This window comes from Primulina tabacum, chromosome 8 (assembly GCF_025594145.1).
Source record: "Primulina tabacum isolate GXHZ01 chromosome 8, ASM2559414v2, whole genome shotgun sequence".
Taxonomy (NCBI): domain Eukaryota; kingdom Viridiplantae; phylum Streptophyta; class Magnoliopsida; order Lamiales; family Gesneriaceae; genus Primulina; species Primulina tabacum.
In genome coordinates, this window is record NC_134557.1 from 36,251,391 (window position 1) to 36,269,880 (window position 18,490).

Below are 18,490 nucleotides of genomic sequence, written 5' to 3' on the forward strand. Positions count from 1 at the left end.
TGGTGTTATTTCTGAATATTTTCTTTTAAACTTCTTTCTAAACAGAAAAAACAATTAAAAATAATGAAACTGGGCCTGTTGACTGCCAACCCGGCCCGCTAATCAAATAGTGCTAATTTGATTTCTTTGAAGACAGATGCAACTAATCCGATCCGATATTCTTTTCGGTTTATTTCAAGGCAATACGTTGGACTACACTTTTCCATTAGAGCTAATTTCTACCATATATTTGCATTACCTGCATCTCCATTGTTTCATTGAAAGAATAGATTGTATTCATAATCTAAAACAATTAAAAAACTAATGCTAATGGTCCAATATATATTAGACAAAAACTTGTGTGAGACGGTCTCACGGGTCGTAATTTGTGAGACGGATCTCTTATTTGAATCATCCATAAAAAATATCACTTTTTATGCTAAGAGTATTACTTTTTATTGTGAATATCGGTAGGATTGACCCGCCTCACAGATAAAGATTCGTGAAACCGTCTTACAAGAGACCTATTCTATTATATTACTATTAATTAAACTTAAACTCCTGCGATAACTAATTTTTAGTACGTTGGTTACGTTTTTTAATAAATTCAAAGATATCATTTAACCATTTAACTTCATATTCCAAACTTATTCTATCATATCTTCTCTGCTACCATTTCAATATAATAAATTGATAACTTTCAATTTTTAAAAAAATAAAAGAAAGGTTGTTTGGCTAATTATATATATACAAGTGTTATCACTTGACGGGCAGTGGAATATTCCTTCATCTGGCAAGTACGCTAAATGTCAACTTGGGCAGCTTACAAATGATCACACCACCCGACCCGAATCTAGATATTCTTGGGTCGAGTGAGTTTTCGGGTTTGCGGGTTCATTTCCGATCTTTAAGATGACGATGAAGTTGTATTCGGATGCATGTATTTGATTTAGATGGAGTGATTTGATTTGGTACAAGGATTTTAAACATTTTGGATGATGTTAATATTGAAGTATTTGAAATTCCTTTCGATTAGAAGAGAAAATGCTCAAACTGATAAGAGTGTGAATTTGAAATATTGCAAAAAAATTTCTATTGGGAATTATAGTGAGGTTCTCATATTGCTTCTCTCCACCATCTCAAATCTCTGGATGGTTATAATTTTCCATCAAATATATGAAATTTTTTAATTTCTCCCATGCTCTATAATAGACTCGTACCTGATATGAATCGAATGAATCCATCGCCTCCGCCCTTTATCTTCTTTCTCTAGAGTATAAAATATATTCAAAGGCGATATCAAAAGAGAAGAAAATGGATATGATCAATTCAATTCATTCATTTAAACATAAACATCTGTTATTTAATTGAAAAAAGTTTGCTAATGATTGAATTTTTTGTGAAAACATATTAGTTTTTGATAAATCGTTGATGGTTTTAAACTTAGAAATTTATTATGTATATATATATATATATAGATTTCAAGAGAGTAGGTTGATTTAAAACGAACAATTCCGCTGTAACATAGTTTTGATTTCTATTGAATTTTCATGTGTGGCGTTGCAATCTTGTGCAACACGATAAAAACTATTTTTTGAGTGATTTGATTGATTTTTGAATAGGTCTTTTGTGGAACGGTCTCACGAATCTTTATCTGTGAGACGGGTCAATCCTACGGATATTCACAATAAAAAGTAATACTCTTAGCATAAAAAGTAATATTTTTTCATGGATGACCCAAATAAGAGATCTGTCTCACAAAATACGACCCGTGAAACCGTCTCAAACAAGTTTTTGGCTTGAAGTTTTATAATCTCTCATTTCACATAATACATGAGATTATAGCAATAACAATTTATAATTCATGAGATTAATATTATATCAGTTTTAAATTTTTTGTAGTAATTTTAGCCATATTTGTGTAAAATACGTTTTTGATGAAATTTCATTCTAAATATATACGTCATAAGTTTAGTTTTGAAAAATCATCTTTAATAATTTTTTTTAAAAAATCTTATTGTTTCCATGTTTTTTTTTAATGTCGTGTAATCTTGATAGAACTTGTATTTTTTGTAAGAATTCAACTACAACATATAGTGTCTTTTATTGAGTTTGACAAAAATAAGGTGCAAATGCATACATTTTCTTCAACTTGACAAGAAAAATCATTGAAAAGAAAAGCAATTTCCATGTTTTTTTTTTTTGTTTTTTTTTTCTCTTTTTGAAAGGAACGTAATTTCCTTGTTGAAGGCATTTTCTTTGAATTTTTGTATTATATTTACAAATTTGTCATTGTCCTTTGCCGCGTTGTTTCCACTATTGAAAGGGTATGAGTTTTTAACAAAATGATATTTTGAAAAATATTAATAGGTGTTGATGAGTCATAATCATTTGGTATCAATTAGGGGTGTAAACGAGTCAAACCAATTCGCGAGCTTTTCGAGCCGGTTCGAAATATATTTGATTCATATTTGAGCTTATCGAATTTGAGCCGAACTCGAACATATTCAATTTTTTTTCGAACCGGACTCGAGCCCAAATTATTTGTTCGATAGTTCGCAAGATCGAGCTAATACTTTATTAATACAATATAATTATATATTAAATAAATAAATTTCTAGTACTTATTTTTGAGCAATAATTCAAATCGTTCGAGAATAAATTAGATTTTTTTAAGTCAAACTCGAACTCGAGCTTTAATTCAAACTGAATTCGAGCAAAAAGTTTTAAAATTTTTAAATTTCGAATCGAGCTCGAATAGAACTAATCTAGCCAAATTTTCGTCATATTAAGCTCGATTCGATTCGTTTACACTTATAATACCAATATTTCAAGTTCTAGATGATGTATTGAATTAGAGATTTAATCGTGACAAAAACTCTTCTCACAGCTACACGAAATATTAAGACTTATTGAAAAATTGAATTGACCACTTTTTAAATATCAAAATTATATTTTAAAAAAATTAACATAAAAGCCGTTGAATTATCATTATTGATTTTGGTAAAGTCACCTCCTAAATTTTGATCATGTTAAATTCCAAGCATATCTTTAATTTCAAATATGTTAATTAATCTTTTACCTTCTTAAAATTATTTTTCATGAACACAAACGTAATTAGAAGATTCTAATTTATATTAAAATTACAAAATTTAAATATATAATTATACATGGATAATTCATACCAAAATTTTATAATTTCACAAAAATATTATTAAATTAATGCATTAAAAATAAAAACAAATTCATTCATAACAAATTAATAATACTCAAATTTATTTTCTCAAGCACCTAAATTGCTGAATTGTACTCACTCTAAATTAAATAAATTAGACTTTTAAAACACTTACAAAAAAATCTGAATTAAAAAATAATAATAACTGAAAGCTGCCCTATACTATATCCAAAAAGTAATATCTCAGCACTATATTGTTAAATATTGAATATGAAGGACGGAAAAAAAAAATCAATATCTTGTATAGTGATAGTTTCCTGTGAGACGGTCTCACGAATCTTTATTTGTGAGATGGATCAACCCTACCGATATTCAAAATTAAAAATAACACTCTTAGCATAAAAAATAATATTTTCTCATGAATGACTCAAATAAGAGATCTGTCTCACAAAATACTAACCGTGAGACCGTTTCACACAAGTTTTTGCCAAATAATTAACCTTGTTTTGGCAAAATATTTTAGCCCAAAATAGGTCTCTTGTGAGACGGTCTCACGAATCTTTATCTGTAAAACGAGTCAAACCTACTGATATTCACAATAAAAAGTAATATTTTTTCATGGATGACCCAAATAAGAGATCTGTCTCACAACATACGATCCATGAGACTGTCTCACACAAATTTTTGCTTTTAGCCCATTGATCTTCTCACATAAATTTTAGGTGATCTAATATATATATATATAATTCTTGAAGTTTGGAAATAATTTTCTACAGATCGTCACAACCAATTACAAGTTCCATTAATTTTTAGTCTTCGGAGGTTCTCTTCCACGAAAGCCCTGAGAGACTTCTTCTACATCTTATATTCCAAGAAAACTACGTTGCACCACTATAAAGCCATTTTTCCCCTCGAGAAAAGTCATACAGATATTCAGAAAGGAAAAAAAAAACCCAATAAACTTTGTTGGTATCTTCTCAATCTTGACTTTGAAAGGTATCTATTTTTTAGTGATCTTTTTAATGATGAAGAGGATTCATTGATATGTTGTTATTTCTCAATTAGCTCCAAAATATGACGATTCTTGATCATCTAGTTGTGCTATTATCTGTAATTTCTATCTGTATTCTCCCACAAATTAGTGCTTCATCTTCTCCAGTCCTCGAATCATCGTGTCCTTTCGACTTCAAATATGTTTTGAAACTTCCATGGGATTCATCTTCTTGTCAAAAAGACAGCATTAGGAACACAAAAGAACTTGGTGAATCTAGCAATTGTTGCCAGACTCTTAAAAGTCTATATGGTGTAGCCTTTGCTGAATACCTCAAACAAATGTCTCTCTTTCGATTACCGGATCTTCAAACATCGGTTTCTTGTTTGTTGGATTTTCAAGAAATGCTTAGCTTCCTCAAGTTGCCTGAAAATCTCACTTCTTTGTGTTTTCAGGCCTCACAGTTCGTTAACACTACTGATGTGTGTGCCGGAATTCAAACCGAAGCCGACTGGTCATCAGTTTTGGGGTTGGATACGTCCCTAGAAACGGGGTGTAGCCAAGATTTAACAGATCTTACTGCCTGTGATTCGTGTGTGATTGCTGGTTTTAAGGTTCAGACTCGGTTGATGAGTGTAGACGGGAATCATACTCATTCAAAAGGCTGTTTTTACTACACAATTCTTTATGCTGCAGGAAAAGTTAACAAGTTTGGCCCTAAGAGTAATGGAGCACTTTCATGCATTTTTGGCCTACCTTTGAACTTGAAAAAAGATGCAAAGAAATGGGCTCTTGTTTTTGGCTCAACCGGGGGCGGTTTTGCGGTTGTAGCAACGATTCTTTTGATCAGTTTTGTGCTGAGTGGGAGCAATTGGCCGAAAAGGGAGAGAGTTTCAGAGATCTTTTCAGTATCGGATCAAGATTTAGAAGAAAATGCGCTACTGAACTGGAGACCAAAGACTGATACATTCTGGTTCAGTAGTGAAGATCTTGAAAAGGCAACAAACTTCTTTTCATCCAAGAATTTCATAGGACAAGGCCAGTCCGGTGTCGTTTATAAAGGGAAGTTACCTGACGGAACCATGATTGCTGTCAAGAATATCGTGGATTCAGATTTTCAGGGGGAATTTGATTTCTATCGTGAAGTTGAGATCATCAGTGTTTTGAAGCATAGAAACCTTGTGCCTCTTCGAGGCTGCTCTGTGTCAAGCGGAGATGCATATAGTGAAAGAGAGAGCCAGAAATACTTGGTATATGATTACATGCCAAATGGGAATTTACATGATCATTTATTTCCATTGCGAAATGGTAAATTCAGATATGGTAAGAAGCCAATGACGTGGCCTCAGAGAAAGAGCATAATCTTGGATGTGGCAAATGCATTAGCTTATCTTCACTATGGAGTGAAGCCTCCTATATATCACAGAGATATTAAGCCTACAAACATACTGTTAGATTCAAGTATGAGAGCCAGAGTCGCAGATTTCGGGCTCGCAAAACAAGGACAAGAATCCATATCCAATTTCACAACTAGAATAGCAGGTACTCACGGTTACTTAGCACCTGAATACGCTATGTACGGTCAGCTGACAGAAAAGAGTGATGTTTATAGCTTCGGAATGGTGATTCTTGAAATAATGTGTGGCAGAAAGGCTCTTGATTTGTCGGAATCGACGTTTTTGATAACCGACTGGGCGTGGCCGTCTGTGAAAGATGGAAAGATAGAGCATGTTTTGGATGCTTCATTGTTGGAAGATGAGGGATATGGAGGAAAGAGATATCCTAAGGTGATAATGGAAAGATTTGTAAAGATTGGGATATTGTGTTCTCATTTGATGGTGGCTTTGAGGCCTACAATATCGGATGCTTTGAAAATGTTGGAAGGAGATATTGAGGTTCCAGTGATTCCTGATAGGCCCTTGTATGCTAATAACAACATGTTCAATTCTACTTACAGAAGAGAAGGGATTTAGAGTAAATTGCGTCAAATTTTTGAATCTTCTATGCTAGTAAAAGATGCAACACAGAATAATACACAAGATTTCATGTGTGGGGGATGGACTTGCTGTACAATAGTTTTTGGCAGGTTTTTTTTGGACAGATGAAGTCTAAGTTGCATTGTTGTGTTACCTTACTCACTATGTAGCATAATCATACTACGTTTTAAATCAGTTTTTTTTTTGTCCCTTCAATGGTGTTTATGTAATCAAGAGTGTAACCTAATGGACGAAGGGGCAATTTTTTCCCTGTATTTTTTGTATATTAATTAGTTTTTAATCGCTAAAAACTAAGAATTTTGTTACGAAAATGTATGCCTCTCCCAAATCAATGGAAAAAAGGTGGAAAATATTGAGTATTGGCTATTGATTTCCTTTTAACTTCCCATATCAAGTTGTTACATTGCTCATGTTGGTACACAACGTTTCAAGAATAAATATCAAATTAATACCTTTTAGCCTACTGTAACAAACATATTTTATCGATCAAAAAAATATCAATATTGATATCTCAGGAATGGATCCATCAAGATCAGGCCCAAACTCTCGGCTCATCCCTAAGACAGGTAGAGGGCCCATGATAGGCCCATGTATTATCTTATAAATATCAGGTTTGAGCGTACGGTTCATTCAATTCACGATATTATTTTTCAGCGGCAGCCTTAGTTGCTCTCCACTTATATCCTCAGTCTATGACTTGAGTGTCGGAGAGACTACGCCAGGACACCCTCCTGGCCCCCTTCTAACGGTCTTATTCGTGATTTCACGCTCAGGGCAGTTTCGAAACCTACGTATTGACTAATGACACTTGCTAAAATCAGACCCTAAATTTCCGTGAGTATCAGATATCATGAATAAGAAGAATAATTTCGGAGACCATTTGGTATGGAATTTGTTTCCTTCAAATATGTAGAATTAAAACGTCCTCAAGTTGACATAATCTGTGCCATTGATGGGAAATGCCTTCTAGTATTCATTAATCATTTAACAATAATTTTAATTGCATTATTAAATAAGTAAATCGAATATTGTTAAATTTACAACGATCACTGTGAGAAAACAATTCGATTTCCGATCACAATCTTAGTCGGCAAAATCAAATATAATGCTATTTATAATTGGTAAGAGTAAACCGATAATTTATCATTCATTACGTCATAATATCTCAATCTAACAAACCAAATAATAGCATATCATTTATTTATATATATGAATATTTAATATCCAATCGAATCCATTAATTTCAGTGATCACAGATTAATTTATCCGTAAACAATCTTTTATCACTTAAACCAAACAAGGTACACAAGTCGGAGTCTTTGTGAATCCAATCATCCACATAAAACATAGAATTTAAGTGCATTAAAATGCAGAATATTAAGGGATTGGAAACAGCTTTAATTTCATGATGGTTAATTCAATACACTTCTGACAAATATCTATACATTTTAGAGAAAATTTCAAATTACATCTCCATACATGAAACATGTGATTACTATACCAATTACCAAGTCTAATCTTGTTCTTAACCAGCTAAAATTTGCGATTCAATCCTATATGGTTTATGCTCACATGCACTTCACACACCATATTAACTGGAAAAACATTGTTCTAATATTTTCTACACATAATCTAGCTATGTAGTGCCCCATAATACAACAACGAAACAGGAATACATTATCTCAAAAGGCATACCAATGTTTGGAGGACGATAGTCACAAGGCTAAGTCTTTGGTGGTGGAAGTTGCTCCCTAAGAAAGGGAAGTTCCACCAGCTTACCAATGACACCCTCACCAACAGTTACGGAGTCTCCCTCTGAAGTCACTCTCCTCTTGATATATCCCAGTCCAAATAGCTCAGATCCTTTCCTACCAGCTGTGAAGCTTGTCAGTTTGCCAACCTGCAGTTTACAGGCATTTTTTGCAACTTCAGATGTTGAAAAAATGCAAATGACAGTGACACTGAAAACGAAAATTGGCTCCATGAATGGTTGTCCTGTCCATTTGATTCATAGAGAAGTTAAAGCTCCCAGAAAAAGAATTTTAATAAGAAGCTTCTTAGGTATTTTGCCTCAAAAAATTATTTTTTCATAGTGTAGAGAAGAACATGGGGACTACCTTATTTCCATCAAAGGTAATGATATTGCCTGGTTCCACTGGGGATGATAACCGTAAACCCCATAATCTCTGCTTGACTCCATCATAAGTTACAAGTCTGGATATGGTCTCCTGCCCTTTATAACACCCTGCCAAAGAAACCCATGGCTTCAAAAAACCAACCATGTAAGATTTCACTTGAGAAGAAACGTAGTAAAAAGTGCCACCTTTATTCAAAGAAACTGCCCTCCAGAGACCTGCCTCCAAAACATTATATTCGTCCGTGAGTTCTTTTCCAGGAGCAGGTCGTCCTGCAAAATTTAACATGTAAACGTCTGTTGCAAATTGTAATTATACTGATATGAACCCAGAGATAAACTCTGTACAAGAGGAACCCTCCTCTTCCCTAGCCTAAACTAGTAAACCACTCAACAAAATAAAATACTCAATGCCTAACCCAAAACAAATCTCTCCTCTTACATTCTCTTTTCCCTTTCCCAAGTTATGGCTTCTAGAAGTCTCTTACTAACTAGAGAATGATTTTGGACCATTTTATTAAAGCCCGATACAAAATAACTCAAGTCCCTAACAATGTCTGCAAGAAATAGATGGTAAATTTGCACAATAATATAACACGACTTCATTGATATGTAAACGAGAATCCCAATTTGCCACGATATTTCAGAAAATCTAAGATCCCAGAACATGTCAACGAAATACTGTTGGAAAAGTCGCTCAACCTCAACGAATTACAGAAAAAACACACATGCCAAAATGCCCATGAAGAACAAAAGAATAACAAAAAAGAGCCAATTTTTCTACCTCTTAAAATCCTCAATGTTTCCCAAGCATTAGCACCCATAGGAACTGCGCCTTGACCTACAAGAGTCTTCCAGACAGATCCAGCAGCAGATGGAGACATCATTAAGGTAAATCCTTCTTCTGAAATCGTACTTCCTACCGCCACAGTCAAAGGCATCCCACCAATCTGCATAACACAAGGAGTTCTATTGATTTCCCATTATATATAATATTCAACAAAAAGAATAGCAAATTAAATAACTGTAACTACTCAAATAACTGTAACTACTCAGATTCATCATCTAGATGCGGGCTTCTTACTAATTAAACTAAAAACAAATCTAATCTTAACTACATTCTTTTCATTACTGTAAGAAATGAGTCCGCCATTCGACTTAATATGTAAAAAAGTGATACTTGCAGAAAGCTCATAACCTAGAAAGGCAACCCAAAGAGCTCACGATGAATTCACAGATGATGGTAGCAAAAACTTCATTGTTACTACTTACTAATTCATTCTTGACTTGAAATTTCCAGTTTTGAATAAAGAAACCCAAATAAAGTTTGATAAGGCTTCAGCATCTTGGGAGTAACACTTACATTGTAATGTTTGTGAGAACCATATGATTGACCAACAAGATTACCCACATTCAAATTCTTCATCGTCTGTTTCCGCATCACAAATCAGCAAAAACAGAAGATATCTAAGGACATAAATGTGAATACAAAAAGGAAAAGATTCTATTTTAATGAAAACACATACCTCAGCGCTTTTAGGTCCCAATAATGCAAACATCCTAGTCTGGTTTGTAATATCTTGAATTTCCACTTTGTCAGCAAAAAATATGTACCTTCAAAACAAAGATGTTTGCATACAAAGAGATGTAAAACTGTGATTGAACAGCCAATGGTGTGTGCATCCACATGTATGAGTTTCTGAATCACTTAGTACTAACTTTTCAATCTTAGGGGTCATAGCTCATGATTTGTGTTGGTGGCATCTTATAGCCAATAACTTAATTCGGTATTTACTCAGGAGTGGTCGATAAAAGGTTCAATAACATTCAATGAACAACAAAATAAAACTATTCCGGCTAACAAAAATTTTATTAATTTAGCAACTTTACACCTTGAGTACAGCTCCTTTTTAAATAATTATAAAATACAAATGAAGATCCCAATATTTTAGGCGTTAGGATCAATTGGATTTGATTTTATCCAATCCAACTAAATAATTCTATGTTCCCCTTCTTCAAGCTGGGCTTAGATGTCGATGAGACCAGGCTTGTGGACAAGAAATTCAAAAATATTCTCATTCAGCCCTTTAGTAAGTAGCTCGACTAATTGTTGTGAAGTAGGAACAAATTGAATCTTGATCGTGCCTTCCTTCAGCTTTTCTTTAATAAAGTGCCGCTCTACTTCAACATGCTTTGTTCTATCATGATGAACTAAATTACGAGATATACCAATGGTCGACTTGTTACTACAATAGAGTTTCATAGGATTTTCAAATCCTGCTTTTTAATTTTTCCGTCACTCTCTTAATCCAAACAACCTCACATGTTCCAAGAGCCATGACCGTATATTCTACTTCTACACTGCTTTTAGCCATAACAGACTGTTTCTCGCTATGACATGTTACTAGATTTCCCCACAATAAAGTGCAACATCCTGATTTTGATTTTCGACCATCAATTGAACATGCCCGAGCAGTATTAGTAAATCCTTAGACTCTAACACTAGTTTTATCAAAGAATAAGAATTATCCTGTTGTTTGCATCAGGCATCTTGATACATAATATTGAGAGCCTGACACGGAGAATTCATGTACCGGCTGACCAAACTGATCGCGAATGCAATATTTGCCCTTTTCGTGAGAGATAAATAAGTCTTCCAAGAAGGCGTGATAATTTTCTCTGTCGCCGAGTCATCCTTCCAACATTTTCCTTTATTACCAAGTTCAATCAGAGTCTCACTTGGTTAGCACTCTAGCATATATGTTTCCTCCAAGAGGTCTGAAGCGTATTTCCTTTAGGAGGCTGAAATCCTTTTCTTACTTCTTGCAATCTACATTTCTGATAAGTATTTTGAAGCTTCAAGGTCTTTGATTTCAAATTCATTGGCCATCATTGGTTTGAGTTTTTTCATATCTTCACTCTCACTCCAAGGGACATGAGTATGATTAACATAGACTACGAAGATGACGACCTTTCCTATTTAAAAGTGTCCCACAAGCATGGTGTGGCCAGCCTATCCCTGATTGTAGCCAAAATTCTTGATGGCCTTCAACAACCTATTAAAGAATGCTCGAGGAGATTGTTTCAAGCCATAAAGTATTTGTCGAGTTTATAAATAGTTTCATTTCCATCTTCAAATCCAAGGGGTTGGCACATATAACTTCTTCCAACTCACCATTTAAAAAGGCATTTTAAATATCAAACTGATGTAGAGGCCAGTAAAGATTCAAGATTGACTGCCAAAGAGAGAAGGATCCGAACCGTATTAAGTTTAACAACCAGGGCAAACAATTTGTTATAGTCAATTCCAAAAGTTCGCATAAAACCTTTGGCCACTGAACGAGCTTTATTCTTTCCACTGATCAATCTACCTCATATTTAACAGGAAATACAAACCAAGATCCCAAGTTTCTGGGCATTAGGATCAATCTATATTTATTTACAATAATACATCCTAACAAAATAAAATGGATTCTATTAACTATAAATAAATGAGATTTGATTTTATACAATCTAACTACATATTTCTACAGTAACGCTCTGCGTCTTAAACAGTGTCAAGAAAAAAATGCACCCTCGGATTAATAAGCGAAAGATAAATGCTCTCACCAGAAGTTAGTGCTTGGTGTGCTTTACCATTAATTTAGCATCAATTTTAGCTATATAGGCTTTAGAAAAAATGCATACAGTTTGGAAAGGTATAGAAGTCCAAAGAGGTACATAAATCAAAGATTTGATCAACTGAAAGATGCCGAGTTGGGATGTGGTCAATGCGCAAACAGAGGCAGTTAACAGATTTTTTAATCATAGCCTTGCATTCCTATAAAGGATACAAAGTCTCAGACAGATTCAGTTCCAGATCATTATGTCACATAACAAGAAAGGTCATTTCTTTTGGTGAAAGAGGGGAAGGGGGAAGCTGATGTTATGTAAACTCGGGAATATAAAAGGTACAAATGCATGTATGAGACAATCAGTTAGACGCTAAAGGAAAGTATGGTAAATGAAGACTGAAAGGGAATATCTGTAACATACTTCTTCAGCATTTCAACAATGCTTCCACAAGTTGTCGGTGAGACCACCAACACTACTGCATTTTTCTGTTGATGTAACAATAAGGGAAGAATGAGTAAAAAGTTTGTAAGTATTGGAAATCAACTATCGGTTACAATTTTAAACTAGAGGTTACCATGACCCATGCATGAGAAAGGTCAATTGTTCGAGCAGTTGACGTCACGAAAACAGTATCACAACCCTAAAAGTATAATAGAGCGATCAACATTCGAGCCGAAACAGACTAGCCTCTCTTGGAGCTTAAATGAAAGGAAAAATGCCCAAGACTACCTGGCCTTCACTAAGACATTGAAAGTTTGCGGTAGATTGATTGTGCAGAAACTGTATTCGATCTTGCCCACTGACTTCATCAGAAATCAAGATAAAAGTGAAAAACAATCACTATACCCAAGATAAATTTAAAAGAGAATGTCAGTGTATTCAATTGGGTAATTTACAATATACGCCAAGAATATGTTATATTTTAGGTATGTGTATACACATGGAAACCATCAATGAAACCTATCAAAACAGATAGATAAATTAGTAATTCTGACCACATAAGAAGAGTATTTGTGCTATGTGGCCATCCCATCTAAAATTTTGACATGGTGGAGAAAAAAGGCATTTACTAATTAATCTCTTCAATATGACCCCTCGTAGTGACGAGATTAATTCCAATTCTAGGGCCATTCACGTGAAACATTCTTAGGTCTTTTGCATGGATTTCATACCATGTTAGGTGATGATGTCATTGAAGGATTGAGTTGTTGGAGAGCGAGATATATAACATTTGTCCGCATAAAAAATTTGTTCTTTTGAAAAACTGATTATGTAATGATTTGTCAAAAAATTCCACAAATAAAATGACAACCAACTAATTGAAACAATTTTTAATTCTGCAGAAAATAATTTGGAAAGATTTACCTCTAATTCTGCCATAATTTGAAAGATCCACAACCTAAAAGAAAGAAAGCCAAATCAAATTTCTGGAGCAAAGTCAATCATTAACAATAAATGGTGTTTTAATTTCTAAGCCATAAATTAACAAATGCAATAGCAGCTGCATATAATAAAAAAGAACGTAGAAATTATGCTAAGCCCTTATATTATGCAGACGACTTTTTGCAGATATCAATTTCAATTACTACATACGCCCAAATGAGGTCTAAATTTTATAAGGCAGACTGTTGGATTAATAAAATAAGTTGAATATTGAAGAAAACATTTTCACTTCCTTGAAAACAAGGATGCCCAACCCAAAACATCAAACAACAAACAAATTAATTTGACTATGCCTGTGTTCAACTTACTGAAACTTTGTGACCCACACCATGCTGGTATTAAAGATTTATATTTAGCTATTTTACTACCTGAGGAAAAGCAAGGACAAAAAGGTGTTGACATAAACTAATAAAAGAAAAAAATGCTTCATTTGCTGAGGAATTACAAATGGTTTCTACTTCATTCACTAAGAAGAGCAAGGAAGGTATAATTTCAATTTTACGATCTACATACCGCAACATCATTGTTCACTGCATCTAATGCCTCATCATCATTATCAAATTTATTTGTTATCCAATCTTTCAAGAATTCTGGTTCGACTTCTGCAGTTGTCTCCTGAAACAAGATCCCACAAAAATTTACCAAGTGAGAACAAATAGAGCATACTTTTCTTTTCATTCATAAGCAAAAGAGCATGTAAATTTTAAATATCCCATGAAATACCAGAGAAACAATGCAAACCAGGCAACACAAAGCATTTTGCTCAATCCGGCAACACAGCGAGGTTCATCAGTAATTCAGTGATAGTACAAGTCATGCCTTTTCTTATCTTTAGTAACAGTAAACTCAATAGCTTGATGATTGGCATGGTATTTTTTGACAACAAAGATTAGCCACTAGTTGCCAGTCTTTCTCGCAAAGTCACACAACAACGCAACTTTTGGACCATCCCGTGTAATTGAAGAACTTGCGACCTAATTAGTTTGATGATGAATGGTTCGTAACATTGACATAATCACGAATATTATTCATCAGCTGATTTCAGTCCAAATTTGCAGTGATAAATAAAGAACAAGTTATGCTCAATTTGACAAGTACATCAGACAGATCAATTTTAAATTATTCCAACCAATGATTTCATAGACATACAGTTCACGTATCTATAAAAACATAAAATCTGTCCCATTTCCATAGTCCCCACCACTAACTCAAATGCAGTAACATGTTCTCCATTCACTTCACATGATATTATTAATGGATGATAAGTAACTTGAGACTTTCTCCATCTCCTTTTCAGATAAGCTCTATACATAACATATGTTCTCTTAAAGAGCTCATACAGTTGAAATGAGAAGAAGCTTAAGACAAGCATCGAGTTGGTGTCCATGGAGTACACCAAATATCGTAGGCGATTCCATAACACCTCAATGCTTATCAGCTTCAGAGATTGAGCAATTTTATATTTCATACGATAACTGCAAAATTAGTACGAATGATTTCGAATTCGTGTCTCTAGTTGGACTTCAATCGTAACAGAATTCACAGGTAAACAAAAAAAAAAATGGAATCCCAATCGAACAGAAAACCACAGTTTAACTTGATATCATCACCATGCGGATTCGGATTTCTCAATCAACAGATAAACTGATCGTGAAGGGATGCGTACAGAAGTGTCGAGGTCTATGGGCGGAGGAGAGAGGTCGAAAGGCAACGCGCAGTATAGATACAGCTTCTTCTTGTTGTTGCTTTTGCAGCAGCGAAACCCATCGTTTCGGAGCTTCGGAAACGGTGTCGTACTCGGAAACGATAGGCGGAGAGTGCAAGCCGGAGAGCTGAGGAGCACGGCTGCGGAAGACATTGGTGTCCGTTCTCGTTCAGCTGATTACAGATTATAGCTGACGTCACCTACTGTCAGCTTAGCTCCGCTCTATATAAATTATTATTATTATAAATAATAAGCTTCAATACTTATATTTAGAGATTGAATCGGTCGCTATGTAAAAAATAAATAAATTTGACATATAAAATATGTGAAAACGATTAAATTTATAGATTGTGAAGAAATAAGTGAGTGATGTTTGAAAATTTGTAATTTTTTAATATTGATTATTTAATAAATAAGTGATTTTGAAATTAATTTTTACCAAAATGCTAAATTTTAGAGTTTGTTTGTAAAAGGCAGGTTTGTAATTTAGAATTAGACAAAACTATTGGGATAAAAAAGCTCATAAAAAATTTCGTTCATTACTAAAATAAAATAATCATTTTTAAAAAATTCCATTAATTAGCTCGTCCACTCTTGATCTTTTTGTTGGAATTTACATATATTCTTTGAAGAAATTCTGACTATAAAATTTATTTTCGATCAAATCGAAACACAGCGGAAGCGATTACATAATTTCATAAATTAGAGTCGAACATATGAATATAAATTACTGATGAATTTAAACAAAACTATTTACTAGAAAACTAACCTCTTGTAGTTTTTCTTTTTTTTTTTTGTAAATCCAATATGCGTAGAAACCACAGCCTTCCAATACGATCCTTCCTATCGACGGGAGTGTGTGGGCACTCAAAAACGCAAATGCTAGAAATCAATTTTTTTGTTTTGTTCTCTACTTTATTTTCAACTCAAGAAAAAGTAGAGAAAAAGTTGTTTTCAAAAGACCACCTAAGATCCTATTTATATTAATTCAAAACCAAGAGTCCAAATCTAATTCCAATTGGAACTCTCGACCATATCATCTAGGATAGTGCCAAAATTTGATTTGGTTTGAATATTATATTTTAAGCCTTTTAAAACTATTTTTAAAAGTCATAAGATTTCTAAAATCTTATCAAAATAACTTAGAATCTTATTCTAACTTATTTAGATGTTAAATAATATCTAAATTTTATTCACAATAAATTAAAGATATTAAATAGGATTTGTAGGATATTATCAAGATAAATTAGAATCTTATTCTAACTTATTTAGATATAATATCTAAATTTTATTCACAATAAATCAAAGATATTAAATAGGATTTCTAGGATCATATCAAAATAAATTAGAATCTTATTCTAAGTTATTTTTCATATGACAAATAATATCTAAATCTTATTCACAATAAATTAAAGATATTATCAACATCTTTTGAATATTATCATAATAATCCAAATATATAATTATCTCATAATTATAATTTAATATAATTAATATATCATAATTAATTATATTTATCTTCAAGTATTTGAAGTTATGGAAACAATTTTCAATGTTATTTCTAAATTACATCTCTGGCTCGTCATTAATTTGGAAAGACGTATTGGAGACCATTGACCTATAATTAGAAGCTCCAATAAATTGGATAACTAATTAAACTCTTTAATTAATTTATCTAATTTATTAATTTCATGATTACTCCAATAAAAATATGGAATTGCATTCTTTTTCATTACATAATATCTTACTATGTAAAATTGAGTAGTCAATTGATATAATCGTTACATATGTGTATTAATCCTCCATAGACAATTCGTAAGTGAAACTAGGAATTTTTCGTTTACCTCTTCAATTACTTCTTATCCTCATTTACCATTAATTCACTAGTGAGTGGTTCAATTTATAACTTAATTATAAATTAGTTGGGCCCAACACTCAGTTCTATAATTAACAAATGAGAGAATCTTCTTTCTACTTCTCGCAAGAAGGAATGGATTCCATGTCTGTGAATTCATTTCCACAGCCATTCATTTCAAATATAAATCTAAAATTCAAGTATTTAGAATGCACAATCGCAAACTTTAAACAAGCAAATTAAGAATCATATTGAAATGAATAGGAGTTTATAATTAATTACTTCAGGATTGAGATTTGTCCATATATGATCATCTTTATGATTTAATTTGAATTTCATAGTAACAACGAAATTTATTATGAAATGACTAATTAAATCGGTCTAGGTCGTACATAATCACATTATATATAAATGCCCATCTGGATGTCCCAACATCGACGATCCGGATAAGATGATCACATTCATAATGTTCATGGGCCGCATTATTGACGCTTTAATTAAAGATCCATATTTTAATTAATTCATCACCGACTTAATTTAAGTTTATTATCCATAATTTTAATCTTCTTGTATATATAACTCTTATATATACTAAAATTATGATTACATCCAATAAACTAGGGATTTTGCTACGATATTCATGAAAATAACATTTTCATGCAAACATGATCAATCATAAATGTCGCTTTCATTAATAAAAAATATCTTATTACAGTTCTTTAAGGGCATTATCCCCAACAATCTTCCACTTGCACTTAAAACATGTGAGACATGTCTCTAAGTCCTAAATTTAGCATATGCCTTTCAAACAGTTTTGCCGGCAGTGTCTTGGTGAATGGATCGACGAGGTTATCAGCAGACACAATTTTGAGAATAAAAGCGTCACCTCTTTGCACTATCTCTCGGATCAAGTGGTATTTCCTTTCTATATGCTTCGATCTCTTGTGCCTACGAGGTTCCTTCGAATTTGCCACTGCACCACTGTTTGTCACACCACAAAGTGAGTGGATTATTCATATTTGGAACAATTTCCAAATCAGATAGGAATTTCTTAAGCCATACAGCCTCTTTAGCAGCTTCGGAAGCAGCTATGTATTCGGCCTCCATGGTCGAGTCGGCTGTACTGGATTGCTTGATGCTTCTCTATAATATGGCACCGCCACCAAGAGTAAACACTGATCCAGACGTCGATTTTCAAGTATCTCTATCAGATTGAAAATCAGAATCAGTGTAACCGTCTATTTTAAGGTCTCCACCCGAATAGACAAGCATATAATTTCTCGTTCTCCGAAGATACTTGAGAATGTTCTTAACCGCTATCCAATGATCCAAACCAGGATTTGACTGAAAACGGCTGACTATCCCCACAGCATAACATATGTCCGGCCTAGTGCACATCATTGCGTACATAAGGCTGCCTACTGCAGAGGCATAGGGAACGCATCTCATGTCCTCAACTTCTTGCGGTGTCTTAGGACACTGCTCCTTAGAGAGGACGATTCCATGTCGGGTTGGTAGATAACCTTTCTTGGAATCTTGCATTCTATAACGCAATAGCATCTTATCAATATAAGTAGCTTGAGACAATGCCAACAA

The 18,490-nt window shown here is 33.5% G+C and overlaps 2 protein-coding genes across 3 annotated transcripts; one reads left to right on the forward strand and one right to left on the reverse strand.

Moving 5' to 3' along the window:
• The first annotated feature begins 3,981 nt into the window (after window positions 1-3,981).
• Window positions 3,982-6,508, forward strand: LOC142553993 (putative receptor-like protein kinase At1g11050). 2 transcript variants are annotated; one of them, XM_075664588.1, is made up of 2 exons: window positions 3,988-4,150; window positions 4,601-6,508. In XM_075664588.1, the coding sequence occupies exon 2, from the start codon at window positions 4,775-4,777 to the stop codon at window positions 6,116-6,118; it is 1,344 nt and encodes a 447-aa protein (XP_075520703.1). In that variant the 5' UTR covers window positions 3,988-4,150; window positions 4,601-4,774; the 3' UTR covers window positions 6,119-6,508. The 2 variants fall into 2 exon arrangements, with proteins under 2 accessions (XP_075520702.1, XP_075520703.1); XM_075664587.1 differs by having other exon boundaries at window positions 3,982-6,508.
• A 1,046-nt stretch (window positions 6,509-7,554) lies between these two features.
• Window positions 7,555-15,277, reverse strand: LOC142553994 (putative transferase At1g60990, chloroplastic). Its single transcript, XM_075664590.1, has 13 exons — window positions 15,001-15,277; window positions 13,848-13,949; window positions 13,257-13,290; window positions 12,621-12,694; window positions 12,466-12,531; window positions 12,312-12,376; window positions 9,803-9,890; window positions 9,640-9,705; window positions 9,061-9,226; window positions 8,466-8,549; window positions 8,260-8,387; window positions 7,838-8,042; window positions 7,555-7,778 (listed from the first exon to the last, which is right to left on the reverse strand). Exons 1-12 carry the CDS (start codon window positions 15,190-15,192, stop codon window positions 7,866-7,868), a joined length of 1,242 nt encoding a protein of 413 aa, XP_075520705.1. The 5' UTR covers window positions 15,193-15,277; the 3' UTR covers window positions 7,555-7,778; window positions 7,838-7,865.
• Window positions 15,278-18,490: the final 3,213 nt, after the last annotated feature.

Excerpts from the sequence above, each read along its gene's own strand:
- LOC142553993 (XM_075664587.1), top strand. The coding sequence starts at position 4,229 with ATGACGATTCTTGATCATCTAGTTGTGCTATTATCTGTAATTTCTATC.
- LOC142553994 (XM_075664590.1), bottom strand. The coding sequence starts at position 15,192 with ATGTCTTCCGCAGCCGTGCTCCTCAGCTCTCCGGCTTGCACTCTCCGC. Across the intron at positions 12,695-13,256 it reads AAATTATGGCAGAATTAGAG|TCAGTGGGCAAGATCGAATA; the intron begins GTAAATCTTTCC and ends TTTCTGATGAAG. Across the intron at positions 9,891-12,311 it reads ATTGTTGAAATGCTGAAGAA|GTACATATTTTTTGCTGACA; the intron begins GTATGTTACAGA and ends TTTGTTTTGAAG.